At 37.6% G+C, this 14834-nt stretch overlaps 1 protein-coding gene across 1 annotated transcript in view; it reads right to left on the reverse strand.

The window, feature by feature from the left end:
* LOC131439405 (protein stum) overlaps positions 1–14834 on the reverse strand; it is a 215749-nt gene that overhangs the window by 55352 nt on the left and 145563 nt on the right. The window contains exons 3-4 of the mRNA XM_058610367.1: positions 3966–4415; positions 1407–3902 (exon numbers count right to left, since the gene is read on the reverse strand). Coding sequence (XP_058466350.1) covers positions 1407–3902; positions 3966–4415 — 2946 coding nt within the window. The remainder of the gene's footprint in view (positions 1–1406; positions 3903–3965; positions 4416–14834) is intronic.

The raw sequence follows: 14834 nt of genomic DNA on the forward strand, positions 1-14834 counted from the left end.
GAAATGAAACGTACTTTTTCTAAAGTTTTCAAATTGTTTACATCACTTCGATTGAAGTGTATTAGGTAAAGTTCATGGGAAATTCCAGAGCGTGGTTTAGAAGTACCATTCGCTCTTTTTTTCATAAGTATTACTTGGGAAGGGGCAAAACCAAGCAATTCTTTTAGATCATTTTCAATTTCATCAGTACTTTGATCATTTGATAAGCCTTTCAAGACAGCCTTGAAGGATCTGTCTGATTTTATATCATATGAATAAAATTTATGAAGTTTCTCGGACAAATATCGAATAAGACGTTCGTAATCTTCCAATCCATCAACCAAGACTCGACATTCTCCTCTTTGTCCGATTTGAAATGAGACTTTTACTTCCGGGAGAAAAGTAGAAAGTACGGAATGCTTTGAAAGTCGGAAATCATCACCGTCACTGGTGGCATAGATTGATGTTTCTTCCCAGAACGACAAGCGTCCATTTTGGGAATTTTTGAAGAATTTTCTTCTATGTCGCTACAATCGGATTCAGGAAGAATCTCGTAAATATTGTTAGACGGCATAGGATCAACGGAAGGGAAATCCGTCCGTTGTCTTTTATTTTTACATTCAGATTCTATAAGATCGTGAATGTTATTATAAAAATGTTGAATAACGGATTGTGATTTATTCTGTATTGAATTATTTTTAGCCTTAGGCTTGTTGCCTTTCCGGTTGGACGCAGGCATTTTTGAAATGAATGAAGTTTGAAATTAAATTAACTAGGCTAAATTAGTCTTCGATTAAACACCTAGTTTGGAAAAGGCTTGATAAAGACTGATTTTGTGGTAGTCTTAATAAAGACTGATTAGATCGAAGAATAGCTCTTCGAATAGCTAGCCTTAAAAAAGTCTGATTAATTTCATAGTCTTGAAAAAGACTGATTATATTAGAATATCACTTTTTGTATAGTCTTGAGAAAAACTGACTAATTGTTAGTCTTTAAAAGACTCTTAGTGATTCATGTAGCCTTGAAAAAGACTGAAGCCTTGAATCAAGGAAACTCTAGGTAGCCAGAAAAAAATTCCAGGAACCAAGAGCTATACGCGTGCGGTGCGAACGACTGTTCAACACCGACTGAGTTCCCTATGTTGTTGAAACAAACAGTGTGATAAAACAGTGCTCAATTGTTACAGTTATTGATCCTCTTGGATTGTAATAACTGAACACTGAGTGAATGATGATAAAACCACGAAAATTTTCACCCAAAACAAACGTTTCTACATTAAAATGCATTCAACTCTCCCTGAACCTGAATTGCCTTGTTGTATTTTTTCTCCAGGTATTACATTTTCCTTACGGAAAGCCATTTCTGTGCTGCTAGGAAGTGACTTCAACGCTAGCAATAGCCACGAATTCCTACGTCAGTTCACTTACCTCGGGTCATTTCCATGTTGACGACTTTGCATCGTCATCGGGTCAGTATTGGCACTTGCTAGGTTATTCTTTGCATCCGCTCCTTGCATCATTGCCGACGGGTGACTGTTTCCACTGTGCTCCTGCACCTTGTGACCTTCTCCGTCGCCGGCAACTTTCAGTTCATGAGTAGCTGACGTGGTGATTCCCGCTTTGCCCTTTCCGCCTCCTGTGTCATCACCGTCATCCTGTTCCAAGGAACCTTCCTGCACCTTGGCCATTTGTGCCATCAGATCGTTTTTCGCTGCCAGCTCACTGTTTTCCCTCGAAGCTGGCCGGTGGATGTTAGTGAAGGAACGGGCCAAAGCAATACTTTTCATCGAAATGAGACTGTTGTTTTTGCTCAGAGCCCGCCGAGTAGTTCTGGTGCTGCCAGGTTTATCACGAATGCTGGTGCGTGAACCGAGATCGGAATCGCTACTTTTCGGTGTGCCAGGTTTTTCGTTTAGATTTCTTACGGATGCCGATTTCAACCGACCAATAGCTGTACCGGTTCCGGGTCGAGAGCCACTCTTGCCTCCATCGGCCATTCCTTTTTCGGGATCAGCTACATTCCGACTGCTTCCACTTTTCATGCTTAGCAAGCTGATGAGTGATCCTTTGCTCTGAAGAATTTTTTTCGGAGTCATTCTAACTGGCTTAACGGGAGTTGCCGAGGCATTCTTTGGAGTTCCTGAGTCGGTTCCCGAACCAACAGCATTACCGGCACTGCTGTCGGGTCGGGCTGCTTCACTCATACCTCCTTTCATATCAGTCTGGTGCAGGCTTGATTTGGAATCAGATCTTTTTCCTAGCAGCGAACTTTTCGAGTCACTTTTTTTACTTAGCTTCCCGAGCGATTTGTTGCTGTCACTTTTTTTCAACGATTTCTCCGAATCTCGTTTTTGTATTTCTTTTGCAGTAGCTGCTTTCAGATCTGATTTGCTATCCGATTTCTTAAACAGACTGTCCGTTGATTGTCTTGTCTTTTTGTCTCCCTTCGACAACTTTCCGCTACGATCGCTTGCTTTGGTGTTTTTCTCGTATAACCGACTAGCTTTCTTTACACTATCTACCTTCATTGCACTAGTTGAGCTGCTTCTTCTGAGTTGTCTTCCCTTAGGACTAGGTCCCAGTTTCTGAGGAGTTTTACCTCCTGCTTTTGCGTTTTTTTCGACAGCTCTAGACGATTTTGCCGATGCCTTTCCGCTGCTTGCTCTCGTTCCAGCCCGGCCACTGACATCTCGGGCACTCTTTTCCCGTTGTCTGCCGCTTGAAACCTTATCAGACTTCGATAATTTCTCAGAACTTTTCTTACTAATGCTACCTTTCGTTGACATCTTTGCGACTCCTTTCAGTACTCCTTTCCGTGACTTGGGTTTCTCATGCACATCATCTTCACCTTTCCGCGGGCTCATACTTCTTCTTGTTTTATCTTGCTTTTTCAAATCCCTCACACGATTTCCTTCCGAGTCTTTTCGGTTCCCGTCGCGCTTCGTAGCCGCTTCCGATTTCATCTGCTGTGGTTGTGGTTCCTTCGGTTTTTCTTCCACGTCGGATTTCTTTCCGAAATCAATAATTGCTCTAGCTAAATTGAACCTCTTTCGTTTTGGTGGTTCTTCTTTCTTTTCCTTATCACCGGCGGCAGCAGCCGCTAAAGCTACAGCCCCTGCTGCCGCTATCGCCCCTAATCCGCCACTTCCTTTGTCCGTCTTTGCCGGAGAGTTCTCCTGTTCTTTCGGTTTTCGGGGCGAAAGTAATCCACGGATATTGAAAACCGGTTTCCGGAAATAACCTTGACTCTTTTCCTTTTTCGGTGATTGTTGTTTGGCTGGGGATTGCTCCTGTAAATCGATTTGCGAGTTCTCCATCGAACTTTTGTCCGGAACCGGCGAAAGCATCGGTCTACCACCAAATGGTTTGTACGATAGCAGTTTCATGTTTCGCATTAAATGCTCGGGGATTTCGATTCGATCTGGCAGTTCACTTTCAGGAGTTATCGAGCGTCCATCGTCTGACGGTGTGGTAACTATCAATTTGGCACTTTTGTCATGTAACTTGTTGCTATTTTCAGGTGATAAGAGTGTTTTGTTTACTACTCCCAGGACTCCCTTCTGTTTTCGGCCGGGATTGACAATGGAGATAGTCGTTTTACTCTTTTTGCGTTTTGCTTCCTTTCCTTTCTTCTTGGTGGACTTTTTTCGCCGAGCCGGCGAAGTTTGCGATGCTTCCGAATAACTGAATCGACGCTGGTAGGCGGGAATATGAATATTATCGGCCGACAAGAGCTCGATATTGCGATTATAGAAACCGCTGTTACCGATGGAACAGGCAGATAGTATCCGATTTGCTGCCAGACGTTGCCTGGTCTGATACAACTGCTGTGGGCTGGGTGTTGCATCAAAGGAATGAGATTTCGGCAGAACTTCGTTGATGATTGTGAACGCCGGTTTCTTGTGTTGGCGTGCTTCGGATACTCTAGAAAAAAAAAACAGAACTTGTGTTATTTTGTGTTGGTAACAAGACTAGAACTATCACTACCTGAAATTTGATCCGGTGGTGATCGTGTCTTTAATGATGGGAGTCGTCGCCCCGATCCTGTGATACCGCAGCAATCGTTCGTATTCACTCATGTTTTCACTGGACTTGGAGTTTTCGGGTTGCGTGCTAATAGTAGAACTATTGTAGCCTGCTCCGTGACTCAAAATGGTAAACGTGGATGGTTTCACGTTCAGAACTGATTCGAAGCCGCTGAACGTGGACGCTGCGTACAAGTTATCACTCATCGAATTTCGCCGGGATCGGAGTGCGGCCACTCGGGGATTTTGGAAGACACCGTTTTCAATCGTTCGGTTAAGGTTGTTATTGGTAAATTGTTGCACATCCGCAATGGCTTGGCTGTTTTTCGGTATCAGGCTGTTCTGGTACTCGTACTCCGAATAGTTGATCCAGTCGTTTTGTTTCAGCAGATCCATGTCCAGCAGCGAGGGCCTGTAAATTACATATATTGTTAAGTAAACATTTTTGAGACATTTAAAAATTTCGTTTTGATTCCCGGTATTGTTCGAACTGTTGATGTGAAACTAAAACCAAATATTAAATAGTCATAATCAGCCCAAAAAAATGAAATTCCGAAAACCCGGAATGAAATTTTTCACAAGCGATTTTCAAACAAAAAAATCATCGATCAAGAAACTCACGAAAAAAAATTAAAGGGTTGTATGCAAGACACTACCGAGCACGATTACATTAAAAACGAAATAATTCTAAGGTATTCATAATAAATACAAAAATAGAGATGATGGTGGATGCACTAAACAGTGACAAATTATAAACTTACTCTAATTTTTAATTTCAAAATTTTTGAAAATATCCTTTAAATGAAAGTCAATTATGATTATTTCAAAGTTACTTAAAATACCTATTTTTGATACGAACAACCTCAAGATATAAATCTGGACAAAAGAAACGATTTTATATCAGAATTTTATATCAAGACAGAGAAAGTACAAACTTATTCTTTTTAAAAACAGCGATTAGAGAAGATTTTTATATATTTTATGATAAGACACTTGTTGTTTTGATGTAAATGATAATTTAACTGAAACTGGCGGTGACCCAAGTTTAGTGAGGATTCAAATGGTACATGTAAAATCGCTGATCAGCTTATCTTGAGTTTATCTCTAATACTACATTTTATTGCATCTGATAATTTTATATATGTGAGCATGTGCAACTTATTTGTACTAAGCTCCGAATCTTTTGAAGCGTTTCCTAATGGGACGACAGATTGTTCAAATCGATACTGCTTAACGATTTGCATTGCATTGTTTTTGTTACACTTATTCTGGATCCCTTCTATAAGATCCTTAGTCTAGATCTCTTTTATAAGATTCTAAATTAATTTCTAACTATGCAATTAGGTTCCACGATTATTGTTTAGTTCAATAATAGGGCTTAAGAAATTATGCTGAGAGATAATTCGTTGTGTTTAGGAACATTTAATGAAAAACAAGTACCTATGATTATCACCATAACACAACTTTATACTGAATCTATTTGCGCACCACCGCGTTTTTCGTATGTAAATGGAGATTTCTGTATGCACACTACTCGTTGACAAATTAAAACATTTTTAAACTTTTTCAAATCAAGTTAAATGAGAAAAATCCATCAACAAATCTCCGAGATACAAGCGCTTCAAATTAGGTTCGAAAAATCTATCGCCGATAGTTCTAAGGTGGCCTGCTAGTTACCGGAGAATCAAGGTAAGCCATGGGTAAACTAAAGCAGAAATGTATTCGGGCATATCTTTATAGACTCCCTTTTGTGCTATAGTTCATACTGCGCAAATCGGACGAGAGTTTGACATCATTCACTGCGACTGTCATTGGCTCGTGAAAACATAGGTCAACTTAATCCAATTTTTCAATGGTATGCAATTGAAATACTTTAATGACGTTACCGCATAAGTTTAAGTTAAATGTTTTCGAATCGGTTGCTAGTTAAATTATATAAATTCATCAACAAATGACTGAGTTTATAAGTTTATAAGAGTTCAAAATTATGACAAAAAAAGGTTACGCGGTTAGTTTTGCATTTTCCTAAATTGACACCCAGCCTCGTACAGTGAAGAGTTAGCAAAAACGACAATCCAACGAGCGAACGCATATACAATCTAGTCATCACCTCACTGGACGAACTACTTGTTTCATTCACAGTCAAGCATCAACTGAAATCAAGAAATGATTTGCAGCATATAGGGTAAGGGCTCCCTATTTCATCTCATTTGTAAGGACGTCGCCTTCAAACCTCGATTTAGCCACTAAAATCACTATAACTATTTCATATTACTGCTTCATTCGCCTTGCTCAACATTGAGATTTGATTCACATTCCTTGGAAATTAAAATAATGTTCATAAAACAGCAAAAAACACTTATGAAATGTTCACTACTCTGCTCCTAATTTCATCTCAATGGATTTTTATCCATTCTTTCGTTGATTCTTTGTTCATCCTAAAAATTAGCAATGGCGACAGCAATCAAAACGAAATATTCCACTATTACACTCTCAGGCTCAAAATGTCAGAATTCTTCTTGAAAACGGCCTAATGCCAACTATGAGACAATATACGATATTTTTAGAACCAGTTTGAAATCATTTCAACGTTTAAAAATTTTTCAGTCGTTTCCGTTACCTTTCGCTTTAAATTTAAAATTTTACTGAAAAGTTAAATTAGTGAACTTTAAATAAGAACAAAACTGTGATTGTTACTATTTATTCATCAGCCCTTCTTAAAACAAAGTGTAGAGCCAGAGATGCCATTTATACAAATTTATATGTATTGTATAGATTTTTGCGTTCGCATATTGGTTTAAATCAAAGTACCGATTTTGTAAAGATTTCCTAAATTTAATACAGATTTGTACAGGTTCATAGAAAGAAAGAAGTAAAAAAATAGACTTTTCTCTCTGAGTATCTATTAGTATTTGATTGCGGTGATTCTTTAAAAGATTATTAATCAACGGGCAAATCACATGTTAAAGTGGAAATCTTTTATGTAGATGATTGATTATGAACAATGACAAACATTTATATTAAAATTTGGAACCAATTTGAACTATTTGAAGCCAGAAATTTTCATAGAATATGTATTACGTTGCATAGAAACTCTATATCTGGTCTATCTGTTTTCACTAATAAAATGATGTTAACAGATTTTATTAGTGAAACCAGATTAAACATCATTTTATTAGTGAAAACAGATAGACCAGATATAGAGTTTTTATGCAACGTAATACATATTTTCTATGAAAATATCTGGCATCTCTGTGCACAGCCGATGAAACACACACACTTCAAAGCGTTATGTTGACGTATAGCGGAATGAAACCAGTGCTACTAGATTTGCCACAATGGTTATTTCATTAGTATTTAACATGCTCTTCCTGGTAATATTCGAAGCCAAAACAGTTTTATTGAAATATTAATATCAATACTATAATTAAACTAATGTCACGGATACCAAAAAACATACTTTTTGATGAGATTTTGAAGAAGAAAAACAATTTTTGTTTTGTAACATTATGAGATAACTTGGCAACTTTGCGAAACCAAATGAGATGAAAACAAAGCGCAATCAAGTGAACTAAGTGAAAAACTTTCATCTCATATTTTTAAAGACATTTATTGTTTGTCGGGTAGTTTTTGAAGTTTCAAATCGTTAATTAAACAAGTGGCAAGTGAACATTACTAATTATGAAGTCATCCAGCATTCAATGGTAGTGTAATTGTGCGAAAAATTGATCATGCTTTGAGACGAATCGATTAGTAGATAATCAGAAACATGACGAACTGTAAATCTTGAGACGAAAATGTGTCCTAAATTGAAAAGTGAGTTTAAATGAAAAAAACGATAAAAGAAGAACTTAAAACCATTTCTTTCAATAGAAAAGTGTGACAATAGCTTTTATAATCATTTTAAATCATTTCACAGTTTGTTTCAGGTAGGTTTTAAAATATTATTCATGTTCAAAGTAATGAGGTGAAGGGATGAGATGGAAATAGGAGCTCAGATGAAATAGGGAGCCGTTACCCTACTAATATATTCCTCTTCGAACTACGCAGAATGATGCGGTGTTTTTATGCATGACGCAAAGCCTTCTATGCCGAACAAGAAAATGACGTCAATTTGGTCGGCTGAGATTGATGGATGAAAACATAGGTCATTTCTAACCATTTTTTCAATAGTATGCTATAGAAATACTGAAACGACGTTGCCATACACGTTTAAATTAAAAGTTTCCGAATCGATTGGTTGTTAAATTAAATCAATCCATCAACAAATGACTGAGTTATTAACATTCAAAATTATGACGTTACGCGGCTATTTTTGAAACATTTAATTGACACCCAGCCCCGTATAGCGAAAAGTAAGGCATTTTTAATGCCAAAAGTAAAAGTAATTTAATTTGGGTTCCACATCTGTAAATATGATTTAGTGCGCATTGGGAAAATTACAATTAAGTCTCTTTTTATGTTTTGCCTTTCTCATATAGAAAGGTTATGCAATCACTTGACTAGTAAAAATCGGTCCGGAGGGCCAAGTGTCATATATCATTCGACTCAGTTCATCGAACTGAGCAATATGTGTGTGTGTCAAATAATTTCGCTAGGTTTTCTCGAAGATGATTGAACTGGAAGCACTGGAAATAGTGGTCATATAAAGACAGTCCCAGAAAGTATGGACGCACTTTGATTTCGCTGTTAATACATCACAAGTGTTAGATCGACGACACGACCTGCCACTCGTCTATCAAAACTGTATCGTAAATATTACTACCCCTCAGAAACTGGAAATGTCAAATCGAAAACGCTAGTGATTTTTTTTAAACTGGCAGCACAAGTTGATATATTAATTGATTTTGAATAACAGTCACCATAACCTTGGTTACTGCATATCGAAGGCAAGATGAATGTAAACAGAATAAATTTCAGATCGGTTATTATATTACGGAACATTTTAATGGATTTACCTGACTCGAGCGGAATGTAAAACTTAAGGAGTATGAGTTATGTCTTTTATAAAGCCAAGTTCAAAATTCGGGTCTTGACTTGAAACCGTTGTGTGAGAAGGAAGACATGGAAATGACCGACAACGAGCTGAGCGAGGCTAGTGCTCTGCGGTACCTGCATAACGTACAGTATAATGATTTCTTTGTGGAATTCCACTAGTAATCCTCGAATAGTGGCCAATAAGGTGAAATACTGTTTCCACTGCTGCGCAATCAACCGACACAAAACAATTTTGACACCGGCATATTACACCGAATCCTACTGCGCAGAAAAGCAAGCAGTTGAAGTGTACGAATGACTCGCTGGAAGCAGATCATTGTCCTCGTTCGTTGGTTTCATCCATAGTTTCGATTAAGTTCCGAAAATCGAGTTCATTTAAATGCATTTCTGCTTAATTTGGACAAAGTTTAACACTAATACAACTATTCCACCGCTTTCAAAACATGTTTATTTGTTTTGGGGTTCCTTGGTAACTAGTCCATAGCAACTTAAACAGTGTTGCTCGAGAAGATTATTTTTATCATTTACATGGGGTCGCTAGATTTGTGGTAACTGGCGGTGAATCGTTAGCGAACAGTTTTAATGCTGATTTTTCTTCGGAGTGCCTGGTCGTGTCGTCGGTTAGATATTCGATATACTGATAATATTAGACTACAACAACAGAATATTATTCTCAACATTTGCTACTTAGCCATTGTAGACTAGCTGGCGCACCTTCTTGCGAAAGTTCCTCACAGGCCCGTACCCAGGATTTCAGTTCGGGAGGGGCCCACAAATAAGAAATAATGCATATAACTGATGATTCTTGTGCCTTTAGTAAATTCAGTTTGTTTTTTTGAAAAGTGGGTGCAAGTAGTTAGCAATTTAAGAAAATATGTACTCACATATTCTGGATTGGACAATGAGGGATTGAAGCAAGAAGTTCTATGTGTCAAAGGGAAGGGATAAATTTTTTACATTTCTTTAATCATATAGTCCCGTCGTTCGGGTTCGACTTCTGGCTGACCTTCTGGCCGGAAAAACTGAGTGATGAGTATTAAAACCTTTAATTTCAAGGGTTTGTTCGTATAAGTCACGATGTAAAAAGGAACAAATAACCCATAGAACCGACTTCATAACCATTCCGCCCAAATAGCCTTCCTAGGCCGCTTCGGAGCACTCGTGTCGATTTCATTTAATCATTATGGATTAATAATGGATATAGACTTCGTCAACGGTAACCACCCGACACCATCATCATCAGCATAGGCAAAAACGTCTCCGCCGTGTGCTCGCGTTCATCTTTTTAATCCTGAGTATGCAAGTGTGGCGCACAGCGGCAAAACATCTTTCTCAGAATCTTGCTAAAACTCATAGTTTTAGACTCAGAGTTTTCTTCAAAGAACGTTCGCTCAGTACTAATCCTCAAGGCACTTTCTGGTCATCCAGTACTATTTCCTTTAATTTTAACATTGATTGTAATCACTGTGAAAACCGAGTTTTAGGCTTCGAAAAAAAAACATTCGATAGCGAAAAGAAGCGAGTTATTTAACCCTGGGCTTTGGATGATGAGCTACAGGGCGCGTACCCCCGTTTGGTGGATGGGGGTGGGAGTCAATTTACACTTCGCGTATTGACAAAGTCGGACCATACCGATATCGATCGTTCGCTTATAAATGTAAAAGATGAAAATTATTATGATGTCTGGATCGATCACGGAGTGGAAAGGACTAATAATGCTTGAAATTGACAATAGGTCATTAGGTGGTTTCGAGCATTCTTATGCCTGGAATTGGTCACCAATTTGAATTATTTTGATCCAGTTGGGATGAATATTGATTTATCATATTCGTCCAGAACTTGGTGAATTTAATTCTAAAAGAAGTAAATTGATATTTTATGAACCGTTTAGGATCTTTCAAATCATTCCGATCCGGCTCGGTATCGGTAATGTTTACAAGTTGCAATGACGACGAAACTGATTAATCAGGTGTGAATACACTCTCAAATCGGGAAAGGTTTGAATGTACTTAGATTTCTCCAACTTGGACACAGATGTCACCTTCTAACTAAGAATGTGAGATGTGTGTTTCTGGAAAAGAACGGTTCACGTGGAGCATTTCATCCAATCACACCTAGTATTTCTTCACGAAATACATGTAGTTCTTGTGTCCTGGATGCGTGCTCAACACTAGAAGGCCCAAAACTTAGTTTAGACCTAAATTGCTCAAAAGCAGTCAAAATGATTGAAAGAGAGAAAGTCAATAATATAAACTGTGACAGAATAAATAAAAGCTAGTGCAGTGTGCCTAAGTGCATATATCGTTAAATAAAGAATTAGAAAAGTTCACAGAACTTTAAGCAATCCTTCCATTGTTTACATATTGTGACTTTCTTGGGCAATCTAGTGTTAAATGCACATCCTTACATTATATAATTTAACAAGTTTACTAACACCTGATTTTATTTTTATTTATTTTTTTTATTTTTTTTTTCACGAGAAACTATCAAAACAAAAGATTATAGACAAACACGATATGGAGCGGAAAAATCCTAGGGTGCCACAGGAATACCAAAAGGAAATTGAAAACAAATCAAGAGCCACAGTAAAACGACGAAAAATTGGTATTTTCATGTAATAAATCATTTGATGACATATTAACTTTTGGTAAGTCGCAATATTTATATTTTTATTATTACTTTTATTATTATCATTATTATTATTATTGTTGTGATTGTAACTATTATTATTTCTTATTGATATTATTATTGTTATTATTGTAATTCCGGAACCGAAAGTTGTATTCGGATGAAATTCTGGGATCATACGACCTTTAATTTGAACCTAAGTTTGTGAAAATCGGTCACGCTCTATCTGAGGAGGGTAAGTAAGTAATCAGCTTAGGTATTGGGTTTCGTTTCCTTCGTAGGAAATTAAACAAAGTACGCTATGTACATTGGAAATAATGTTTATATGACCCGAAACTAGCAAGCTCTGCAAACTAGAAGAATTTTTGGGGATTTGTGCCTGTTTTTACCATCGTTTGTGAAAAAATACCCGTGAAATTGAAAATATTCCACTTATGGCGCTTCAGTTCTGAATCTACAAGTCGGATCGAGATGAAATATTCCAGTAATTTTTAAAGAACTATAAGATCTTTCATTTAAATCTTAGTTTGTGAAAATCGGTTGAATCATTTCCGAGAAGCAGATTAAAATGGATAGTGTTAGTAGACCAAACATATCTACATCTATTTAATAACTTTAAAGTAATAATCGTTTGTACCGCTTCAGACATAAAAGACTATACAGCAAAGCAGGGCCAAGACCGAAGCGGATACAAAGCGAAATTTTCCAAAGTCTCATCGACGAGGACATTTAAGACACAGAAGCAGTTGGTAGGATGACAAAATACCAATACGATACAGACGCACGACTCAATGATTGACTGGTTACAGGGTGAAGCACACACTTCCTGCCCAAGTGACAAACTCTCTGGTGAACTTGCAATAGAAGATATTCGTATCTTTCGTTGCAAATTGATAACCGTAAAGGAATCTGTCGCTTGGGTTACATGCTGAAGGGAACCTATCAATGATAGGCCGGTTTCCTCCTTCGTTACTAGTGTTCATTTGGGCACCATAGCCTAGTTCGTCCGGTATGGAAAGTGCGAATCGTTGTAACCACCCCGCTCGGCCAGAGTAGCCCATAAAGGGAAAAAATAAAAAAATAAAAGAAGCGGGTTATTTAAAACTGGTAGGAAAAATTTTCTAATTAGCAGATCTTGTTAGTTGATGGTCAAGAGACTCACTTCTGTTCCTGATTCCGGAGATAGTGGTTAAAAATCGCAAAATGGAAATTGCTTTACTTTGATTTCGGGAGGGGCCAGGGCCCCTTGGGCTCCCCCTCTGGGTACGTGCCTGGTTCCTCATTAAATTCCGTACAAACTTCTTGGCGACAAGTTTTGACACTTTTTCCAATCTTTTTCGAACTGTTGAATGGTTTCGGCTGCCGAGACATGTTTCCTAAGTTGTGTCTTCGTTAATGCCCAAAATTCCTCAATTGGTCGTGATTGGTTGTGGGCAATTTGGTGGATTCATGTCTTTTGGGACGAAAATGACATTTTTGGTAGTATACCATTCTACCATTGATTTCGAGTAGTGGCAAGAAGCAAGATCTGGCCAGAAGACAACAGAATCCTTGTGGCTTCGAATCATGGATAGAAGTCGTTTTTGTAAACATTCCTTGATGTATATTTAACTGTTCATTGAGGCAGTAGTGATGAAGTGTTTCGAAATCTTACCGCAGCTACAAATTGCTTGCCAGACCATAGCTTTCTTACCAAATTTTTCGACTTCAATCGATGTCTCGGACTGGTTTAACACTTGCCCTTCTCGTACCGTATAATTTTGTGGTTCCGGCAAGGATTTGTAATCGAGTTTCACGTAGGGTTCGTCGCCCATGATTATGCAGTTCAAATTTCCAGCAAGAATCGTATTGTACAGCTTTCGAGCCCTCGGCCTGATCGATGCTTCTTGTTTCGGACTACGTTTTGGTTGTTTCTGCTTCTTATAGGTTCGAAGATTCAAACGTTCTTTAGCACGTAGAACATTTGACTTCGAAGTGCCCACTTTTTTGGCCCCATCCCGAACTGAAACCTGCTTTTTTTGATCGAACGCCTTTAGTATACGTATGTTCAACTGAGGGTTAGCAGAACCTTTTTTTCGACCCGTTTTCGGTTTATCCTCAAAGGTGTTATCTTCGCCGAACTTCCTGATTGCATTTCGCACGGCTTTTTCACTTATTCCTTCCATTTTTGCTATCTTTCTCAGTGACAGTCCGCGTTCTGTGCACCATTTGTACACAATTTTTCGACGTTGTCCTGCTGAAAGGCATCTCAATTTCGAAACAAACTAATGAAAACGAATAAACAACTGCACAAGTGGTTAGAGAAGAGTGTAAACAACAGGAGTTTGTTAGTTTGTAGGCATAAAACTTAATTCGGCACTACTAATTCCCCCTCTTCTTGTTCCAGAAGCACCGAAAGTGGCGAATAAAAACATTAAAAATAGAATTCACTTCGATATCTCTGTGATGCTTGAACTTGATTTGAATTAAAGCTCATATTATCTTCAAAACTACTGTGAAATTTCATCCGGATACGACCTCCGGTTCCGCAGTTACAGGGCGATGAGTGTAAAAGTATTCAAATCGCCATATAGAATGACAATATGTACAACACCGGTACGAATGGTGGAAGAAGAAAACACAAAACGAACGATGAGTGTTTTGCTCTATTTCGAACACGCTATAAAGAAAACGAAACGGTTACGGATGTCTGCTACTAGTGTGTGATATTGGTAAAAGACGGTGCTGTGGTTGATCAATTTTGTAGCTATTTTAAAATAAGTGCGATCAAAAGAATAAGAGAATGTCAATGAATTGAAATTTATTTGAAAAAATATGCAATTTTCACAGCCGGTAGTGTAGTGATGACAATTATAATAATAATAATAATAATAATAATAATAATAATAATAATAATAATAATAATAATAATAATTATAATAATAATAATAATAATAATAATAATAATAATAATAATAATAATAAGAATAATAATAATAATACTAATAATAATCCTACAATAATCCTACTGCTAATTCACGCTGTTTAGCATTACTGACATATGCAGAAGTAACAGAAACGCAGGATCGTTTCGTTTGTTAAATTTCGTTTAATTGGTTTAATCGAAATACAGCATGAGATAGTAAGTCTAGGTTTAACTAGGTTCAAAACTTTTCCAATTTGGAGGTCATATTTGTTCCTGGTAAACGAACCAACATCGGCTATT

This window comes from Malaya genurostris, chromosome 3 (assembly GCF_030247185.1).
Source record: "Malaya genurostris strain Urasoe2022 chromosome 3, Malgen_1.1, whole genome shotgun sequence".
Classification (NCBI taxonomy): Eukaryota; Metazoa; Arthropoda; class Insecta; order Diptera; family Culicidae; genus Malaya; species Malaya genurostris.